Source organism: Notolepis coatsorum (assembly GCF_963971535.1).
Source record: "Notolepis coatsorum genome assembly, chromosome: 2".
Classification (NCBI taxonomy): Eukaryota; Metazoa; Chordata; class Actinopteri; order Aulopiformes; family Paralepididae; genus Notolepis; species Notolepis coatsorum.
Genome location: NC_140166.1, coordinates 174,917,779 through 174,940,608, shown reverse-complemented (window position 1 = coordinate 174,940,608; position 22,830 = coordinate 174,917,779). Strand labels below are relative to the sequence as shown.

General features: G+C 42.7%; 1 protein-coding gene across 1 annotated transcript in view; it reads right to left on the bottom strand.

Annotated features, from left to right (window-relative positions):
• gabrg3 (gamma-aminobutyric acid type A receptor subunit gamma3) overlaps nt 1-22,830 on the bottom strand; it is a gene marked incomplete at both ends in the record, with an annotated part of 449,762 nt that overhangs the window by 73,359 nt on the left and 353,573 nt on the right. Inside the window, one exon of the mRNA XM_084337932.1 lies at nt 8,884-8,966. Coding sequence (XP_084194058.1) covers nt 8,884-8,966 — 83 coding nt within the window. The remainder of the gene's footprint in view (nt 1-8,883; nt 8,967-22,830) is intronic.

Here is a 22,830-nt window from a genome sequence, read left to right as displayed (position 1 = left end):
GGGGTCTTTAATCGGCACGCAACAAACTGGACATGCAATTGGAGCGGCACACACACCAGGATACACACACACACACACATGCATTGTCTTTCCTCAGTCGCCGATGCGATAGAGTCTCTGCGCCTAACCCATCCCGTCGTCCTTCCCCCCATGGGCAGCCGGGAGCAGATAGGACGTACTGTAAGCCGCGCCCCCGGGGACCTATCCAAGTGCTCCTGTCCGTCTTCGTCAAGGACGATACAGCGCTAGCGATCTGTTGTTGTGCATGTTTTTCCATTTGGTTTATCTTATCGGGGGGGAAACCCTTGCAAGCACGGGGAGAACATGCAAACTCCACACAGACAGGCCTGGGAGATACCCCACCCGGGTACCTGGCATCATGGAAACCTGGTCCCCAAGCGGGAATCGAACCCTGGACCTTCTTGCTGTGAGGCGACAGTGTTAACCACTACACCACCGTGCCGCCTCTGGTTGTGTGGGGTTGTTGTGTGCAGGCAGTCGTAGACACAAACACATGACTGGTCGTAGGCAGTCGTAGTCGTAGACACAGACATATGACTTGTCGTAGTGTAACGTTCACACATCACATACAGTTTAATGAGCTTTGATGGTTATTCAGCACTCGAATAGTAACAACAGCACTTTGCGCTCGTCTGCCAGCTCCGGGCTGCATTTTTCACCGATCATCCAATACAGTTGAATTTTCCGCCTTTCGATTGTCACCACACTCAACCAATTGCGTGCTTCAGGTCTCAAGTTACAAGACGATATATCCGGTGAGCGTCATTTGACAGGACGTTCCGTCAAGTGACCACATCCGACTGTAAACGGTCCTGAACTGACCAATCACCGCTGATGGTGAAAATTATTTACAACCATTTTAGCCAAGGAGCGTCTGCTCCTAAAGCGATCCCAGACGGGCAGGGGAAGGTGACGGAAGGTGACGAAGAAGTCCTTTGTCCTGACTCAAGCATCTGAATGAATGGAAGTGGACGGCCATTTTGGATAATCACGCTGCATTTTTACCGGTACACACATCTTGTCAAACACTCATTTTCCGTGAGATTTTTATAAAATTTGGACCTGTACTACATAAGATCTACATCAGGCTATGGAACCGTTGTGTTTTCCAGCTCCTATCTCTCAACTGGAACTTAAAAACAGGCATCTGGCAACCACTAAACAGAAATGTGAGTACACACAACTTTTACTTCAGTGTGTTCAAACCTCTGTTACTCTATTTCATTAGCACTCAAAGTGATTTTTTGAACAGACTCATGCATGTGCTATAAGTATATAAAGTATAAAGTAAAGCTTTGCAAAAAAGGTATGCAATTGTCAAAAACAAAAATGGCCCAGTTTTGCCCGATGCTTAAAAGGTAAGAACAGGGCTTGACATTAACACCCGCCCACCCGCCCAATGCGGGTAGAATTTGGCATTGGCGTGTAACTTCTTCATTCTTCCCGCCAATGTGGCGGGTGGCTTTTTTTTCTATGAAAAAAAACATTGTAGTCTACAAAAGGCATCTGCAATAATTAAGTCAATCCAGGTGATACTATATAATACTACAACTCCCACGAGGACTGGGTGCGCACAGTGTGCTCATTCATTGGCCCATCCACTTCGCCCTATCGCGTTGCTTCCGTGTGGTGTGTGTGACAGCTGACAGCTGAACAAACGCTGTTAACATTAATAGCTCAACTGGTTAGTACAGACAGTTAGCTAACTTAACGTTACAATGTGGCGGCATATTGTGGGTTGCGGTGAGATCCCTGGTCTCAATGAAATCGGCTCAGTTGGACAAGTTGAAGCTGCTGTTCCGCAACCACGCAATCGGGAAGAAAGGCAGACCATTCACAGACTATTTGTGGATGTGCGAGTAAGTATTAGACAAACTAACATGTATTATGTAACATGTATTATTAAACTAATATTACGGTGTTTGTTAGCTAGCCACATTCATTTAACATTAAGAAGCATACAGGCTCCAGACTAACACAGTCCCGTCGCAAATATTCAGCACCATGGACAGCTGCCCCAGATCTCTCTCTCTCTCTCTCTCTCTCTCTCTCTCTCTCTCTCTCTCTCTCTCTCTCTCTCTCTCTCTCTCTCTCTCTCTCTCTCTCTCTCTCTCTCTCTCTCATCACGGTGGTGAAAAAAGTTAGTCTGGAACCCATTTTCACATGACCATTTTAATAATCACATTATTACCATTGTTGGGTTATGATCGGCGTATAGTGTGCATGTAAACACACTCAGTGTTAATGTTATATGAAAAATACATAGCTAAGTCATACTGTTTTTTCTTCAGGGTAGATGAGCAGAATTAAGTTTGTACTTGTCTGGGTGGGTGGGATATTCGGGTGGGGACAGATGTTATTGGATTAGATATTATTTTAGCACTACTGACATTTTGGATGTTATTTTAGATGTTTCTGTTCAAATAAAATCGTATGTCCAAACAAATGCTTGCAGTTACATTGTCCAATTACTTATATTTATTACTTTTTGAGTGGGGGCGCGAGTGTGGGGATTTTTGGCTGGTGAAAATGCTGAGTGGCTAGTGACTTTGGAAAACCATTAGCCACAGTGGCTAGTGAGCCAAAAAGTTAATGTCAAGCCCTGGGTAAGGACTATTGAGAGTTAATTTGAGCTATGGAGACAATACTATGGCTCATTTGACATTAACTATCCATCATTCAACATGTGAAAAAGAATAAATTTTTTCATGTATACGTTTGCGTGTTATACCGCGGTGAATATTGTATAGTTTCAGAGTGATCCTGGCTAATTCCTGGTAACTGTCATGGAGCGATATGTGAATTTTACTAAAAGCGTTGGCGTTGCTCACCTGGACACGCTACTATTTCCAAATCAAAGGTATATAATAGGTATTATGTTTCATCATGAATGCATGAAAGGGGGGGGGGGGGTCGTTTTTTGATGCTTTGATCGTCAGCAACGGAGGTATCGCAAAAAGAATATTCCAATTGTCTGATCGCGATTTGCAGTATTGATGTCGATTGGGTCCCTGACATGAAGTGGCACAAGATATGCCTCAAATGTGCTGAACGCGTTTCGAAGTGGTCGGATGAAGCGATTTACTTGGCTTGATCTAAATTCTCTGCCAGGACCATATGATGTAACACACAGTGTGAAATAAGGTTTCAAAGGGTGGGCAGGATGCGGCCGGTATTGCACTCTAGGGATCTCAGAATGATTTCCTATGGTAACACAGAGGTCCGTGACATTGCATAGAATAAAAAAACCGAATAAATGAAAAAACGATGAAAACGTACGTGGGTTGTTCATTATCATTATTGCCATATTTTTAACACCATGTAACATCAGGTTAGTATATTTAGTATGTGTTATGTTATTTTTGTTTGTGTGATGTGTCATCTTCTAATCCTGTTTCTTTCTCCCTTTCCCAGATACCACTCATCCCCCTGATTGAGCTGATTGCACCTGCTTGGTGCACCTGTGGGCAGTCAGTTGGATGAGTGGATATAGCATGGAAGATGACACACACATGGGGCGCCTCTTTTGAATCACTGCCACGTCTCAGAGTGGAGTGAGGAGGTTGCCCTCTCAGCTAGCTGAACTTGGAAGTGATACCGTGTGGTTTCTTTTGTGTCCCATGACTGACACAGTATTATTATTTTGCTAAGTGTTTGTTTGTTTATATGTATATCCTGTTTGTCCTCCCCTACCCTTTTTCCCTGTGCACTATGGTGGAGGTTTTAATCCCTATCACCATAAATATATAATTTACTATTTGGAAAACGTCTTGTGTTTACTTCTTTACCTGCCCGGGACTGGGCTTTAAAAGCATTTACTGAGAGGGGCTGTTTTTTGTTCATGTGCAGCCTGCTCCAGTTACTGTTCTGTGTGGTCATCAGACCTTTGTACATGACACCGACTATACTCGGGTATGGCGCTCAACCGCTGGCGAGATAACTCGACTTTACTTGGGTCTGGCGCCCAATGAGTTAAGGACCAGCCAGTTATTAGAATGGGTTCCATAGATTCCAAAATGTCATTCCAATAATGAAGTAGTATAATGTTAAGATCTGTTTTTAATATTATCTCTCATAATTGTCTTTTTTTTTTTGTATCCACTTTTTCTCCTGTTTTTCTCAGATTTTCTCCCATCCCAAGTTAAAGTTCAAGTTTCTTTATTAGTTGTCATACAGAAATACAGAATACTTTTGCATGAAATGCTTCTTTCTGTTTTGCTCCTGAGAGTGTGCTAGATAAAATAACAAGATAGTATAAAATAGTATAATATAAGTATAAAATAGAAAGTCAAGTACGTAAACAAGTGTAAACAAAACAAAAAATGTCAATATACATATATACAGTATATGTACAGTCTATATAATGCAGATACGGTACAGTGTAGAAATGGTGAGGTATAGCTTAGCTTGTGGTGCCACCTTGTGGTGGTGAGGTGCAATGAGGTGCATGAGATTGATAAATCTCATAAATAAATATAAGTGTGTTAGTGTCTAAAGTGGGTAAAGTGGATGCTAAAGTGTGTTGTTTATTTAAAGTGAGTGTGTGCGTGTGGATGTGTGTGTTGTGGGTGTATTTGATGGTCTGTTATTGTTCATTGTTCATTGAGCATCCTGATGGCCTGGGGATAGAAGCTCCTTCTGAGTCTCTCTGTGCTTGCCATGAGCAGTGTTGCAGTGCTGGTATCACTCGGTATCACTTGGTGATACCTCACTCACTGAGGCTGAAGTACGCGCAATCGCTTTTTACATGGCATTACACGGACTCCCGGAGAAGCATGCAGCTGCAGAGCCGCAGAGCCAGCGGCGTTCTCTGGGCCGCGCGCTGACGGCCGCGCTGTGAGGCAATAGTATCCAGCTGCAGGACGAGAGCAGCCAAAAAAAACTGTGCATGCGCGCGCACGCGCACGCGCGTGGAGCGTTTGACCTACTGTCAATTTGCCACTGCACCACTGGCCATGAGACTCTGGTATCGCTTGCCTGACCGCAGCAGTTCAAAGAGGCAGTTGTTTGGGTGGCTGGGGTCTTTGATTATTCTCTTAGCCTTACCCATGCAGCGCTTGTTGTAAATGTCTTGGAGAGTGGGAAACCCCCCTCCAATTGTGCGTTCGGCTGAACGGGCCACTCTCTGTAGTCTGCTACGGTCTTGTGCAGTGCTATTCCCAAACCAGGAGGTGATATTGCCAGTCAGGATGCTCTCTATTGTGCATGAGTAGAAGTTCTTGAGGATATTCTGACTCCCTTTGAACTTCCTTAGGCGCCTAAGGAAGTAGAGGCGTTGTCGTGCCTTCTTGATAACACTGTCAATGTGTGTGGTCCATGTCAAGTCCTCGGATATGTGGACTCCGAGGTACTTAAAAATAAAAGTCCACAATCATCTCTTTTGTTTTGCTGACGTTCAGGGAGAGGCTGTTCTCTTGACACCATCTCGCTAGAACCTTTACCTCTTCCAGGTAGGCCCTCTCGTCGTTTGCAGAGATCAGGCCCACCACTACTGTGTCGTCAGCTAATTTGATGCAGCTGACGACAAGCAATTTCATCGTTATGCCAATTCCCCCCTCCCCTTCCTGGTCGTTGCTCGCATGTGCCCCCCACTGGTCGGTCTAGGGAGTCCTGAAGTCTATCAGATGCTTCCTCCGTCACATAGGAGACAGCTAGCAACCTCTTTTCATCTGCCAGCGTGGACTCTCATTGGTGAAGTGTAATGCGTGGGAGGTCACACTACCTTCAACAAATCCCTTCTTTGCTGTGCAGGCGCCCTGACCGACCTGTAGGAGTCGCTGTTTACAACGACCAGAATACCACCCCACCGGCTTCCCTCCCACTGACTCTGCCAATTGAGCCAGTATGACGGCCGGCAAAGCCGGAGGCAACGCTGACAGCCGGATTCGATACCGGTGTCTCTTGCGTTGGTGACAAGCGCTTAGACCACTGCGCCACCCAGCCACGCTAATTGTCACTTCTTTTCACACGTCAGGGACTAACGGTTCAACTGGACCTTGACTGCTGATAAATGGTTGAGATGTAAACAGGTGTGTGTGTGTGCCATCTGCAACCAGAACCAGGTTGGGCCTTCCTTTATTCCCTCTTGTGTTTCTTTTCTTGTTTTCCTGTTTGTTGTCCTTTAATCACCAACATACAGCAAGCTACCCACCATAGCCAGTGTATTCACAGAGCGGTGCGTCAGCAAGGCACACAGGATCCAGAAAAACCCCAGCCCCAAACTGTTTGAGCTCATGCCGTCTGGCAGACGGTACCGCAGTCTTAGGTCCACATCCAAAAGAACACTGAACAGCTACTTCCACCGGGCAAACAGACTACTGACGGACAGACTCTAAATGATCACATGAGCATACACACAAAAGCACCTTAAGTGACTTTGTGACACAAGCACACTTATTACACGGACACACTGCTGCTACTTACAATATAGAATGTATATAATACTTGTTTTTATTTATCCACTGTTTCTTTTACCTTGTATTGTATGGTTTGTTGTATATTATATATGTATAGCTGTGACAATAAAATCATCTGAAGAATCTGATTCTGAATCTACAGTACTGCCTCATCAAGAACACACCCAACAATATCACCTAATATCCTCTTTCTCCTGTATATAAATGACCTGAAAGCAGCTTGCTCATGTGACCTTTTTTTATACGCAGATGACTCCGCCTTACTAGTGTCTCACAAAGACAAACAAGTGGTTGAGCAGACATTGAGTGCAGAACTAGAGAAGGTTAGCGACTGGCTAGGCCACAACAAGCTGTCCCTCCACGTGGGGAAGACTGAGTCCATTCTATTCGGGTCAAAGGTCAGGCTCAGAAAATCGCCAGGTTTTAACATTAGAATAGGAGATACTGTTCTCACAGACAAAACATCTGTGAAATATCTCGGTTGCGTCCTGGAAAACAGCTTATCAGGGGAAAGCATGGCTCACCAAGCACTTACAAAGATAAATAACAGGACTAGATACCTAGCCAGAATCTCTAATTTTTTAGATCAGTCAGCGATGAAGATTCTTGCTGGAGCTCTCATACAGTGTCACTATGACTATGCGTGTGGCTCCTGGTACAACAGTGCCCCCAAAAGTCAGAAAATAAAACTACAGACATCACAAAACAAGCTAATCAGGGTAATACTAAGGCTACCTGCCCGAACCCACCTTGACCCATCTCACTTTGAGATCATGAGATGGCTTAAGGTGGAAGACAGAGTAAATCAGATAGGGATGTGCCTAGTTCACAGAATAGTGCACGGGGTAGTGCCAGTGTACTTTAACAACTACTTCAACTGAATCAGAGACACCCATGCATACCAAACTAGGCGCAGCTCAACTGACTTTGTGCCAGTCAGATTCAGGAGCTGTATGGGGAAGGAGTCTTTTCTGTATTCAGCAGCTGTCTATTGGAATAGTCTGCCCAGTGAACTGAAAATCATAGACAATGCCGTTAGATTCAAGTCCAGCCTGAAGACATATGGCTCAAAAGGGACTATACTTGACCTAGACATTTAGCTTAATGCACCATTGCATGTTGTATGAGTCTGTATGTATATAAATGTTAAATGGTATATGTGATGTGTTGTGATGTCACGTTTTGTATGATGCATGTATTAAGCATCACACTCCCCCACCCCCTACAAGGACCACAATGGAAATAAGCTCTGCGCTTTTTTGTGTTTTATCATTGGCAGTATATCCTGACTGTGCTCTTCTGTCACATGTTTATTTTTATATTGTCAAATAAAGTCATTCATTCATTCACCATCAAAACCTTGAACTCCACCATTGAAAAGCTGATGTGGCGTCCGCTCGTGGGATAGCTCTGAGCCAGGCTCTGTGGAGACCCTTCACCACGTCATCCTTCACCTGGCTGGTGGTAAGTACCGACCATTAGCACACATTCACCAGCTTTAGTTAGGATCACGTTCCAGTTAAACACATAGGGACAGATATATAAGATGCAGTTTAGGCCTCTGTGGTTATTGATGATGCCAGCTTTAATATGCTTAGCATAGCAATCATTATGTTACCATTCATTAGTTCTGCAGGTCAGAGGCTTTAGCAGGTCCCATTACCAGCCAGATGATAGTGATTTTTTAAATATATCTGCATTGGTACGATGAGCAGAGCTGGTCAGACGTGAAAAACTGATAATTATTTCTCTGTCTGGCTGCGCAGGGGGGTACTTATACACCCACAACAGCATTCAAATATACAGCAGAAACAGAAATAAAGACAGATGATTAAATTGTACTGTGTTTTTCATGTGATATCACTTTCAGCATGTGCAATAGGTAGAAGAAACCTATTTTTATTTAATCATTTTCTTTAGATACAGACCTAACGGTAAACATTGATTGTCGGCCATAACAGGAAATGTCAGTCCTGTAATTATTTCTCTTGGGACAGAGTCTGTTTCTGTGGAGATACAGGAACAAGCAGCACAGCCTACTGATGTCAGATTCACCGGCCAAAGCAGTCAGAGACAGCTCACTACCTGCTGTGCTAAAAATATACATTTTAATTTCATCTGAAAAACATTGTCAGCTGGAACTTGATAGAGAAGGCTATTTGCTGCACAAGATACCACATAGTACAAGCCAACCATGCGTGAACGTGGTACCTGTAAATGTGGTACCTGTGTACTGTACTGAAAGTGGTATACATAAGACTTGACATAGAATGCCGGTGCACATCAAATGAGGATCTCAAACCCCGCTCTCTTTTCTCTTTTCCAATCACAACTGTGATTGCGCCCCTTTGCAAAGTGACAGCTGTGATATGAGGATCGAGAAAAGAGGGCAGGGCTTAATATAGGTCAATCGATAGACTGATAGGTCTAGCCAAGGTGTACTCACAGCTGGAGAAGATGAGCGGACAGGAGTGCTCGTCCATAGGAAAATTATGTAGCTGCAATTGACATTCTGCATTTATGGTCAGTCTGAAAATGAGACAAGAGAAACATCATTGTTTTGTATCACACACTTCCCCTGTTTAGCTGTGGCAAACAGTTGAAAACAGATGGCATGAAAGGGAAATATATATTTTGACTTTGGTGTGATATTGTCTCACAGTGACAGTCATGCATGTACAAAGCTTAACCCTTTCACTACCACACTACAGAAGGTTAACCTTTCACTACCACACTACAGATGGTTAACCCTATCACTAGTGTGGTAGTGAAAGGGTTAATGGGATAATGAAGGATGCAGACCGTGTGGAGGGAAGTCAGGTATTCAAGCATTTTTCAAGCATTTTCTACAAGTGAATGTAGATAGGGAGCTATTTGTCATTTTCTTGCTCAACAATAACTGTAATCCCTCGAGGCATCAAGTTATTTTTAGCAACATGTCAATAGAACACCCCCCTTACAAAATCGTACAACACAGTGAGACAATCAGAGATATGTTTGACTCTGAATATGTACAGTAGCATAGGATGTAAATTTAGATTTTTTTTTTATTTGATTTGAAGTCTTTATTTCGAACATGCAATGAATACAACAAACAATAACAAAAAAAAGAAAAACAACTCAATCTGCATGTTCGAAAAGGAGTAGGAAGAAGTATACACTTATTTAATCCTACCCCTTTTCCACTACTCAAATGAGTGTACTATTTTAAACATAAAAAAGAAAAGAAAAAAATATATATATATATGCAAAACAAAAAACAAAAACTATATATGTATAAAATAAAATAAAAATAAAATAGAAAACAAAATAAAAATTTAAACACCCGTGAATATCAAGTCCCTACCTCATCCCTGTACCTTGTGAACATAATTTCCTTATACATCAGTTTGAATTGTCTCATGTTTGGACATTGCTTTAGCACCACATTTAGACCACAAATGTGAATATCACAGAATTTCTGCCTTGAAATATGTTATATTATTAAAACTTGGTATGAAGTTTTGGTATGTATCTATTATTCAGATTTTCCTCTGGTAAAATAGGCTATCTAGACCAACCAGGTAGGTCAGTTCCTATGGCCCCCCCACTACTCAAGCACTACAAATCATCTATGTTGGCCAGATGCGGGCGCTATACTAAAGGGTCATGCTTAAAAGGCCATAACTCCCACACCATAAGTTAGTTAGATCAGCCACTGGGACGACCCATTTCTGCCATACTGAACTGCCTACGCCAGTGGCGGCTCGTACTATCTACTGTTGGGGGGTCGCAGACTCGCAGGGGGTTCACGTTAGGTCGAGTTGAAAATGTAACGGTAACGTTAATAAATGCTCTGGAGCAATCTCTCTCTCTGTCTCTCGGATCAATCCAATAAAATAATTAACACATGTATATGTTGTCATTTTAAACAACTCACCATTCATTCATTCATTCATACATTATGCATCAGCAGCAGCTAAATTAATGTTATAGTTCACAACACAGCAGCGCGTTTTGAAGCGCTATTATCATCTCAGCAAGGCAGCACCGTCAATACTTTCCGTAGCCGCATTTCTCGGAGACACAGGATTGTGAGAGAGAGAGAGAGAGAGAGAGAGAGAGAGAGAGAGAGAGAGAGAGAGAGAGAGAGAGAGCGAGGAGAGCGAGAGAGAGAGAGAGAGAGAGAGAGAGGAGAGAGAGAGAGAGAGAGAGAGAGAGAGGGAGAGAGAGAGGGAGAGAGAGAGCGAGAGAGAGAGAGAGAGAGAGAGAGAGTGAGAGAGAGAGAGAGAGAGAGAGAGAGAGAGAGAGAGAGAGAGAGAGAGAGCGAGCGAGAGAGAGAGAGAGAGAGAGAGAGAGGGATGGAGAGAGCGAGAGAGAGAGAGAGAGAGAGAGAGAGAGAGAGAGACCGAATTAACTCACTGTTTACGTGGTTGAGGAGGGCTTGATAAAGTGTATAATGTCCACTGTTGTCCCCAGACTGTTGATGTATATCCAGTTATCCACTCTGTCCAGACTGCATCCAGATTAGCTTGTTAGCACAACACAACAGTACTGTGATGAATTCAATGAACGAGCTGTGTCTTTGCCCATTTCCGCGTCGAACAGCCTGCAAACTACCTGGCGTTCTATCACCATGCTCTAAGACAAACTCTAACCTTAACCAACTTTGAAAGAGTGCCTAAGCTTAACCGTCGAAAGAACGCTCTAAGACAAACTCTAACGTTACCTCCTTAACCTACTTCGAAAGCTTAACCAGTGTAGAAACTGGCGTCGGCCAATCAGAGAGCGTCTCCGTGAAATGCGGCTACGGAAAAAAAACTGACGTCGGCCAATCAGAGAGTGTCTCCGCGAAATGCGGCTACGGAAATTCTTGACGCTGCTAAGGCTGCTTGCCTAGACCGCTTCAAATCGCGCCCGGCTTCCATCATAAACATCATATTTCAACGCACAGCGTGTTACGCACTGATTGGCTGCGACGGATACAGCGATGAAACAGTGACGCGCACTCAGAGCGCTATTGCATCTAGCCCGGGCCGAGAAATACGGCTAGGAGAAATGCGGCAGGAGAAATGCGGCAGGAGTGAGTCACTTCCTGTTCAGGAAAACGATTATTTTTTATTTGATATATTAACGTTATATTGTGCATTGGAAACACAAACATACTTAAAATTAGTAAATATTATTCATTTTAAACATGTTTATATTATTTATAGGGCTATAAAACAAAAAACAAAACAAAATTCTTGTTCTTCTCTCATTTTAACCAGGGTTCACCAGGGGGGTCGGCGCCCGAGCACCCCTAGTGGCGAGCCGCCACTGGCCTACGCTGTCAACTGACAAACTTTGACGAAGGGTGTCTCTTAGTGCAAATTTGCCCATAAGTCATCCATATTGTAAACAATCATTATGATATTCAGTAGACATGTTGGGTGAATGTATATGATCATGAGGGCAAAAACATTTGAAAATCGCTCCTTAGGGGGGCAACGTTTTGCCAATAAATTCCTATGCATGAAAATGTACAAAACAGTACACACAGGTCCATTTAATTAAGGACCCCCTCGAAAACTAGATAGCATATCTCAAGGGGTTTATCCTTCAAATAAATGTCAAATTCCTATGCAAAACTAATATAACTTAAATATGGGGCAATAGTCCTGATGGTGGCGCTATAGCAGCAGCCTCAAGCTGAAATCTTGCATCAAGTAGTATTTGCTAGAGGTCTGTAATCTTCTGAGGTTGCTCACCAGAATGAGATGAAACTTTCATATGCTGGTACCTATGGTCAATTATGAAGTCACTCTATTTTTCTAAATATGCTAAATCTATTAAAATCTATATGTCTATATGTCTATCTATAAGTCCTCCTTCAAATGCTACCAACATTGACATCACATGTTTCAAATGGTGTTCGGATATGTCAAACACCAGTCTGCAAGGGCATTCAGTGTCATACTGTACTTAGACAGGGGTATGCACAGCATTGACTATTTTGCCAAATGTTTGATCAAACTTCACCAAAATATTTGTCTATACAAAAATGTGACCATGTAACCCAGGTTTCAGATTCATAACTATTTAGTTATAGGAACATAAATAGTTAATGCCATTGAATAAGAACATAAATTAGTTAATGCTATTGTGTAAGAACATAAATAGTTAATGTTATTGGGTCATATGTATATTCATGTGAGGTTAACAACGCTTTTGACCAAATCCTTTGAATTGCCTCACTGCCCCTTTAAGTTACCTCATGTGAGGTTAACAACACTTTTGACGAAATCCTTTGAATTGCCTCACTGCCCCTTTAAGTTACCTCAGAACGTGAGTTAGGTGTGCAGTTCACGCCTCGCCTCAGGCAGAAGGAGATCATAGATTGATACTGATGGAACCGAAATGAACCAGCACCACGAAATAGTTATCAAACAGTCATAAAAGATTCCCCCAGTTACGAAACCGAAGAGGTTGTTGCTGTTAAAGAACATACCACTTCCAGAAGCGGTTTTGGTGAGTTTTATCAATATTGTGCTGTTTCATTGTCGAATGTACAAAATCGCTAGCTCAATGCTAATCAGCTAATAATGTAGCTTCATCCTGAGTCATGCTAGCGAAGCTCCAAGCTCAATTTGGTTAAATGAAAACTAGAAAGAAACCATTTCAGAAATACTTATAATTGTATTGATAAGATAAGATAAGATGTGATAAGAACATGGTCTATATACATTTTGACTTTTGAGAGTTTAATATGGAATGTGAGGAATGTTCGCATGTGCTAGTGCACTTTAGCCTAACTTAGCATAAGTCAAATGGACGTTCCCACGTGCTGTGATATTGTAGCCTACTTTAGCTTAGCATAGCCAAAAGTAGCCTGATTGATTATTCATTCTAAAAGCAATGAAAAGATGATAAGGCAATGAAAGATGGTAAATAGCTTTTATTTTCTGAATGCCTGTCACGCAGGCCAGGTTTTCTATCACCCCGTTTCCACCCCCGGGAAGAGTTCCCAGGAGTCCCGACCGACCACCACTCATCATGTGTGCCCACGCGGGACGAGGCGGTGTGCCGGACTGACACAAGATGGCGAGCCAACCCAAAGAACCTCAGATCTAGATCAGGGCTATACCCAGGAGCCTGATCTGTTACCCCTGTTGCCTCAACAGTCTGGTAGGATTGTGAATTACCTTCCTCATTCCCAGTGAGGGAGTGGATCAGGAATTAACGAACTAATTGAACTTGAGTCACAAGAACTTCCAAGGATATTATGACCTATACGACTTTTCTATGATACAAACTGATTGAACGAGAACACAAGGACTTCCAAGGGCTTTTAACCCTGTTTCACCTTTTGTATTTTGATATTGTATTTTGTATTTGATTGATGCACATTGTATATATGGGTACTGATAATTCTCCTGTAAAAAGGGAGAGTTAAAGGGTAAATGCACCCAATAAGATACTCGAACTACTGATAATTCTCCTGTAAAAAGGGAGAGTTAAAGGGTAAATGCATAAGATACTTGAACTACTGATAATTCTCCTGTAAAGAGGAAGAGTTAAAGGGTCAATGCACCCAGTAAGATACTTGAATCTCATTGATAACATATAGATTATAGTTGAATCGCTGAGGGTTCTCCTGTAAAGAAAGATGGTTTAAAGAGTCATTTCACCTAATAAGGTATTTACATTCCTATAACCTTGAATATTTATATTGGAACTTTGTTCGTATTACACCTGCAAAGGAAGAGTTTAAAGGGTAATTTCACCTAATAAGGTACTTGCATTCCCTGCACACTTAAAGGTTTAAATTAATATGTTTAAACACTTACCTACCGAATTGAAATGATAAACTGATATAGTTTACTGAATTGATAAACTGATATAGAGTTTACTGATCTGCAATTGCAGAAGAAAAGATAACGAGTTACTCACGAAAAGGGGATACATCTAATGTCCAACCTTAAACCTAGCTTTTAGCATAGTGATAACCTCAGAGACGTCTGAACCGAACCAAATGTGTTGATCCAATCAACCTAGAACCTGATATCGAACTAACCCTCCTGAAAGAAGGAGTGGTTAGAGAAAGAACCTAAAAAGGGATATTTCACACTATTTCACGTCTACTTCACACTACTTCACGTTTGTATGTATTGCAATTGTCCAGCTAGCGCGTTTGTTTGAGAATAAAATACCGGTCATTGTTATAACCTTGTCTCTGGTCTGCCATTCCTTTAACTGTGTTTATACAACGGCATGCAAATTTCTCGATTCTGATTGGCTGAAACAGTCAATTTACACGTATGTATTTTTCATAATTCCACGCTCTTGGTCCCAGGCCCCGCCCACAACCGAATTACTATCACTCCGCCATGCGGCTTTTTAGGAAAAAACAAGATGGCGGACAATAATCTTTAACAAATGGATATGTTGATAGCGTCATAACGACTAAATATAAACCGATTCTGTCACGGCGAATGTCTTAGTTATTTAAACAATGTTGGATGATGTAATTGATGGGTCATGAGTCATTGTGGAACAAAATAAAAATCGCGCAAATTGATTGATTGATTAATTGCAAAATTGTTTTTAATCTTTCTTCTCCTTTCTATAGAAGCAACTGGGAAGTGCACTGTTTTAAGTGAGGGTGGACTGAATGGATATGTTGATAGCGTCATAACGACTAAATGGAAAACGATTCTGTCACGGCGAATGTCTTAGTTGCTTAAACAATGTTTGATGATGTAATTGATGGGTCATGAGTCATTGTGGAACAAAATAAAAATCACGCGGATTGATTCATTGATTTGCAATTTTTTTTTCTTTTTACCTACTTTCAAGCAGCTGGGAGGTGCGCTGTTTTAAGTGAGCATGGCCTATTGAATTGATTGATTGATTGATTGCTAATTTTATTACTGTCCGCCTGGTTTCCAACTGGTTAAGTTTAGGCCCTCTTTCGAAGTTGGTTAAGGTTAGAGTTTGTCTTTAGAGCAGGGCAATAGACCACCAGCCCTGGTTCCAAACTCTAACTTTAACCAACTTCGAAAGAGGGCCTAAACTTAACCAGTTGGAAACAAGGCGGACAGTAATAAAATTAGCAATCAATCAATTCAATAACCCACGCTCACTTAAAACAGCGCACCTCCCAGCTGCTTCTATAGAAAGTAGGTTAAAAACTAAAGAAAAGTTGGATGTGTTAGTTGGTTGGATGTCTAGGTGAAAGACAGTTGGATGTGTTAGTTGGTTGGATGTCTTAGTTGAAAGAAAGTTGGATGTGTTAGTTGGTTGGATGTCTTAGTTGAGAGACAGTTGGATGTGTTAGTTTGCTGGATGTGCAGTTGGATGCACTTCGAGCTGCTTCCACATGGAGGCAACTTCTCTTTTTTGTTGTTGTGGGAACTACTTTTTCTGGCGGATGGTTTTTTCAATAAATCTTCGATTAATGTGTGTTTATTGTATAGCAATAAGGTTGGATGAATGTGCCAGTTGTATAAAAGCATTACACCACTTGTAGTCGTGGTTTGTGAAAAATAAACCATGCCTAGGGGGGTCTAACAACCCTCGGCTGCGCCTGCGCCTCGGGCAAAAGTTTTCTTTGCCCTATAGGAAAAAAAAATTTCCTATAGAAGCAGCTGGGAGGGTGGGTTATTGAATTGATTGATTGCTAATTTTATTACTGTCCGCCTTGTTGCTCTAAAGACAAACTCTAACCTTAACCAACTTCGAAAGAGGGCCTAAACTTAACCAGTTGGAAACCAGGCGGACAGTAATAAAATTATCAATCAATCAATCAATCAATCAATCAATCAATCAATCAATTCAATAGGCCATGCTCACTTAAAACAGCGCACCTCCCAGCTGCTTGAAAGTAGGTAAAAAAAATATAATAATTTGCAAATTAATCAATCAATCAATCCGCACGATTTTTATTTTGTTCCACAATGACTCATGACCCATCAATTACATCATCCAACATTGTTTAAGCAACTAAGACATTCGCTGTGACAGAATCAGTCGTTATGATGCTATCAACATATCCATTCAGTCCACCCTCACTTAAAACAGCGCACTTCCGAGGCGGTTAGGTGGCCGAGCGGAGATTGCGTTCGTCACCAACCCCGGAGCTGTGAGCTGGATTCGCCTGTTCGAATCCAGCTCACAGCTCCGGGGTTGTCACCAGCTTGGCTGGCCGTCTGCACTAATACAATTGGCTGTATTAGAGGGTGGGAGAAGCTGGCGGGGTGGGTCCGGGTCGTTGTAAACAGCGACTCCTACAGTTCGGTCGGGGCGCCTGCTAAGCGCGGATAGGACTTGAGGGGGATAGTGTGATCCTCCCACACGCTACGCCCTCTCGATGAGAATCCGCGCTGCCAGGTGAAAAGAAACGGTGATTGGCTGGACGTGTGTCGGAGGAAGCACGTGGTAGCCTCCACTCTCCCAGATGATCTGACTGTGGGGGGTAAGTGCGCAGCGACCAGGAAGGGACTGGGAATTGGCATACGACTAACATTGGGATGGGAGAAAATCGGAGGAAAAATGGAGGGGGAAAAAGACCAATAATAATAAAAAAAACAGCGCACTTCCCAGTTGCTTCTATTCTCGAAGACACTCTGATGTCACGAGACCGCCGCCATCTTGGTATAGGGGGACCATACGGATTTCTACTATCAAATGCATGTGTTGATGTCCGTTTTTATTACATGTTTTATCACATTCTTGTTCATTTCATAACATTTTCATACAATTTGTTTTGAAAATATTGAGGCCAACATGGCATTTCACTATTTGGAAAGCCTTTCTGGTGATTCTAAGGCGAGATATGAGTCAAAGAAGCTCCCCCTGATTGACTTGACATAATGTCCATACAAAACACCTGCAGACATGGCCAACTCTCGAATACCCAAATTGAAGCTGCTGTGTTACGTTTTGTACTAATAACAAACACAGAAATCCAAATCGCAAGTTTTATATAATACCAGCCGGGGCATCACAGAGGGAAAAGTGGCTGGTGGCTAACGTTCGGCTAACCCCCTCTGGTGTTGTGGTTGTGGTAGCTACATGCTAAGCTAACGTTAATCACATCATATCGAACCGATAGGAGCTTATCTTATCTAATCTTACGTGGTGGTACCACGTGTGCCACTACCCGATCAAACATCCACGTAAGATTAGATAACATAAGCTCCTATCGGTTCGATATGATGTGATTAACGTTAGCTTAGCATGTAGCTACCATGACCACAACACCAGAGCGTTAGCCGAACGTTAGCCACCAGCCACTTTTTCCTCCGTGATGGTATAAAACTTGCGATTTGGATTTCTGTTTTTGTCATTAGTACAACGCGTAACACAGCAGCTCTTTGGCATTGTGAAGGACTGAAGAAAATTCCGCTTGATTGTCTTTAATTTGCCGCTTTAACGGTACACAATGTACCAGGCTGGGCAGTTTCCCCCCACGCTGCAGTTGCGTAGTAACAACAGGCAGGAAGTTGACTTCGAGAATAGAAAGGAGAAGAAAAATTCAAAATAAAATTGCAATTAATCAATCAATCAATCAATTTGCGCGATTTTTATTTTGTTCCACAATGACTCATGACCCATCAATTACATCATCCAACATTGTTTAAAGAACTAAGACATTCGCCGTGACAGAATCGGTTTATATTTAGTCGTTATGACGCTATCAACATAGCCATTTGTTAAAGATTATTGTCCGCCATCTTGTTTTTTCCTAAAAAGCCGCACGGCGGAGTGATAGTAATTCGGTTGTGGGCGGGTCCTGGGACCAAGAGCGTGGAATTATGAAAAATACATACGTAAATTGACTGTTTCAGCCAATCAGAATCGAGAAATGTGCATGCCGTTGTATAATGCTTAAATATTACTCCTCTCCTCATTCAACTGGTCCGTGGCGAACAGCTGTTACTGTTAGTGACACAAGTGCTACAAACAGACAAAAACATACCCCAGTCTGGCACATGTGATGTCATTGCCTCAAGTTGTAAGAAGGTGTGCAGTGGCCTAAAGGTTAGAGAACGTGGCTTGTGACTAGAAGGTTGCAGGTTGCAGGTGGCAACTCTCAACAAATCAATTGCAGATATTCTTCACGTCTAACAAGTCAAGTCAAGAGTTTTATTTGTCACGGCATACAAGTATACAATGAAATGCGGGTGGTCTTGCCCGCAACGATGTGCAATACAGTGGTACAACATGTAATAGAATCCAATAAAAAACAACATTGTGCAATAAACAGGTAACAGGTAACAGGTAACATGGTGGGACATCTCAGTATCTGTACATAGTTATTTATAGGGCATATAGGACATGCTAGGTAGCTTAGGTAGTGCAATACACTGTTACTGTTGTTATACTAATTTAAAGTGACCTTTCCTTTTTGGCCATACAGTAAGTGTGGGCGTGTGCGGCATGAGTGCGTGTCTGCTCATGTTAAAGTGTTAAAGTGGCTGCTAGTGTGTGAGCGTGCACAGCGTGCGTGTCGTGTGTGTGCTCATGTGTGCTTGTGTGTGGATAGATCAGTGTTCTGTGGCACTCAGTGTTCATTGTTCAAGGCTCTGATGGCCTGGGGGAAGAAGCTGAGCCTAAGCCTATCTGTCCTAGTAGCTGGGGTTTGCAGGCGTCTGCCTGACCTCAGCAGCTGGAACAGGCTGTTATTGGGGTGGTGGGGGTCTTTCATTATTCTGCAGGCTCTGGATTTGCACCTCTTGTTGTATAGAACCTGCAGGGGAGGTAGTGCAATACCCGTGGTACGCTCGGCTGAGCGCACCACTCTCTGTAGGGCCTTCTTGTCCTGTGCCGTGCTGTTTCCATACCAGGCAGTGATGTTTCCAGTCAAGATGCTCTCTACAGCTCCGGAGTAGAAGGACTGGAGTATCTTCCCCGATACTCTGAACTTCCTTAACATGCATTGGAATTAAAGTTGGTTTGGGCAAGCTTTCTTCTCTGATAAAAAGGTATATTATTCCATTGTTAAAAGTCTGGTTGAAAGAGACCAGCCACAAGTCTGGTCAATTAGCCTCTAGCCTTTGTTTTCCACAGGTGCTACTAATGCCCTTGATTACTTGCATGCAATCAATGCAGCTGTCTCTTCTAACTTAGGGCCCGCGTCCACTTGGCGCATATTTCTAGCTGAAACATGCTGGGAGTGCGCCGGCAAAGCTGGCATGAAGCGCATCTTGTAGATGACAGAAAGAAATCTACAGCCATGCCGCGGTTTTGCACATATTATAGCATATTTGAATAACTTTATTGTATATTAATTATATATATAGTTATTGCCTGACACCACAGTTCGCCCTTTGCTTTTTATTAGCTTTTTAGTAGTGTATTCGTGTAGTTATTATTATTAGTTTTGTCGCGAATCTCAATGGTCTGTGGGAGACAGCCAGACAGGCAGGCAGCTCCGGTGTCAGGTTACAAACAGAGTGGTAGATATGAATGGCTGTGATTGGTTGTCTGAAAATGAGCTCAGCGCCTCGCTCTGAAAGTTGAGAAAGTTTCAACTTTCGGCCGCACAAAAAAGCTGAGAAAAGAAGCCGACGGCAGCGCACTTCCTAGAGGCTGCATGCGCTCCCTCCCCATTGGAATACATTGAAAACAGATGCGTGCGGTCAGAAATATGCGCCAAGTGGACGCGGGCCCTTAGCCTGAAGAAACATTTATTTGGAATGTTTGGAAAAAACAGAAAACAAAACGGGGCACTGGCAGAAGATACAGCTCGCACACCGGATCCTAGTGGACCCCATCCAGAGGCAAAATCCACCTCTGCCCAACACCGCAGGCTGCCGGGAGAGGCGGTGGTCTGCCGGAGGGGTGGAGGCCTCTCTTCTATAGAGCGACTGGAGGCTCCGTCTACCGGAGGCCAGATCAAGATCAACACTGATGCCTCTGACATGGAAGATGATGGCGCCCTTGTTGCCTCACAGTCGTGGGGGATGCTGGTTATGTCAGCGACGCTACTGGAGATGGTGAATTGGCTGTCGCCAATGTCATGGATGCCGTCACTGTCTCCACTCTCATGGGGAATGTTGATCCGACCGGGGAAGGCACAGTTGCAGCTGGGAGGCAGATCAGAGCTGTTCCCGGTGGTCTGAAATACTATTGTACATTATGTTTCTTTGAAGACTTATATCATTCAGCCATTAGATTTGGGGGCAACAGTGGCTCAGGAGGTAGAGTGGTTGTCTGGTAATCGGAAGGCTCCCGGTTTGATTCCAGCTCCTCCTGGCAGCGTGTCAAAGTGTTCTTGAGCAAGACACTTAACCCTTAACTGCTCCTGATGAGAGCAGGTTGGCACCTTGCATGGTTGTCTCCGCCGTCGGTGGGTGAATGTGAGGCATAAATTGTAAAGCGCTGTATAAATGCAGTCTATTTACTGTACCATTTATCACCGATGATGGTTATGGTTATTCACTATGATTCATGATCTGTATAATATAGTTGGATGGTCGTCCCTAGCAGAGAGGTGAGAGTCGCATTGGCATCTGTTTTTATATAAAGCCATAATTGGGAGATTGCCCAAATGATCTCACTTCACTACTAGAGTGGACATCTGGAGCCTATGGTCCAATGATTGGCTTACACTTAAAGCACCTAGAGTTTGTACTGAATTTGGGAACTCTGCTTTTAGCTTCTGTGCTCCTGACACGTGGAACATCAAACAAACTCTAAAACTCATTGTTATCCATTTGTCAGTTTAAATCCTTAATCACCAACCATTGTACTATAATCTGCAGTTGTTTTAATTTATTGTACATACAACTATTATGTTTGCATTTATTATATTTAATTTTTTACATGTTATGTATGCATGCTTGACATTGAACATAATTTTTTTTATAAAGATTGAATGTATATTGAGGTAAAACATTTCCTGACCCCAATGTTTAACATAATGAAAATTTTCTTTTACATTGTACTAGGCTACTTTTCAATACGGGGCAAGCTGCAAAAGGCTATTGTTGTCAAAAACCTGTTGGTGGGAGTTATTCATGTCAAAATATTGACCAAATATTATCTCTGTTTAGTTTAATTAGCATTTCTTCCAATTACAAACATTATGAATATGATGATGGTGTTTGTATATCTTTTTGCACTTTTCTTTAGTGTAACGGCCTATGAAAATGGGCTATTGGTTATGCCGAATGTGGGTATTTTTTGAAACAATAGAAAACAAATATGCAGCCACCTGGACCACCAAGAAACCAAGCATTTTCTCTGCAAAAAGTCTGCATGTTTATAAAAATTAAATATACATGTTTATATATATATTAAAAAAAAAGCCAACAGAGCAAATAGGCTCATAGGAAATATATTGAAAACACAGTACCTGTTGTGAAGGATCAGATTAAACCGAATATATATATTTATTTATGGATATATATTTAATAGTATTTGTATATCGTTTGATATCCCTTGTATATTCCTTGTACATATACACTGAATATCCCTTTAGTCTACTAACAGCCCATAATAGTTTCATTCTACCATTGGACAAGAACCTGGCGCCAGCAGCCAAGCCCCTTGGTTCAAGTTCAATCGTGCCGACGAACATGTCGTTACAAGCCCGGTTCCGCGTAGGAATACGTCTGGCGAAATACGAATGGTACTATTTGTTCACAGCGCATATATATATGGCGCAAGTAAAGTAGAACTTTCTTTTAGTCCATTAGTCCTTTACCCTCCAACCTAGTAACAGACGTGAAGCCTCACCCACGACCCACGTGTGGTGCAGTATGGCCTACTTGGCCTCAGAATAGGCATTGAGACATCGTGTGGATTAATAGTTGAATTGTCATAGTTTGGCACTATACCGTCGAGTGGGACGTATTTCTATTAAGTTAATAATAGTCTATTATGTATGGTGCATCGTTCGGTTAGAGCTATAAAGTGAGCAGTACCCCCATCGTTCCTGGCGTTATCTAGAGTCTTAACCAGGCTGGGCAGACCACGTGTGGTGCTTTCATCCGAGGAGTTCTGGGCCAGGACGAGTGGACCTGCACATTGGATTACTTTACCCGGACGACGGCGAGCCCTACACGGCTTGGATTATCTACGTGCTTTGGGTGCTTTGATTATGCCATGGATAACAGCCAACACTGCTGAGTGTTGGAACTACCCCCCGAGAGGAGTCCAGGTGAGACGGCGCTCTACCCCGAGTGAGGTCGCCTCACGTCTCTTCGTTGTGGACTGGCAGCTACCGTCTACAAGAGGGCCCAGCTGTATTCATCTGTGGACCGAGGTTCTGTGGGCACCGTGTTCAGCACTCTGAATTCTCCCAAGAAATCGTCGGCCAGATGGGATATCGCCAGCGGCTCTCCTAACCCCCCCCCCCCTACTGACTTACAACCAGCGGGACCCCCCTTTAGTGTATCCAGCTATAATCATTTAAGTACCATCG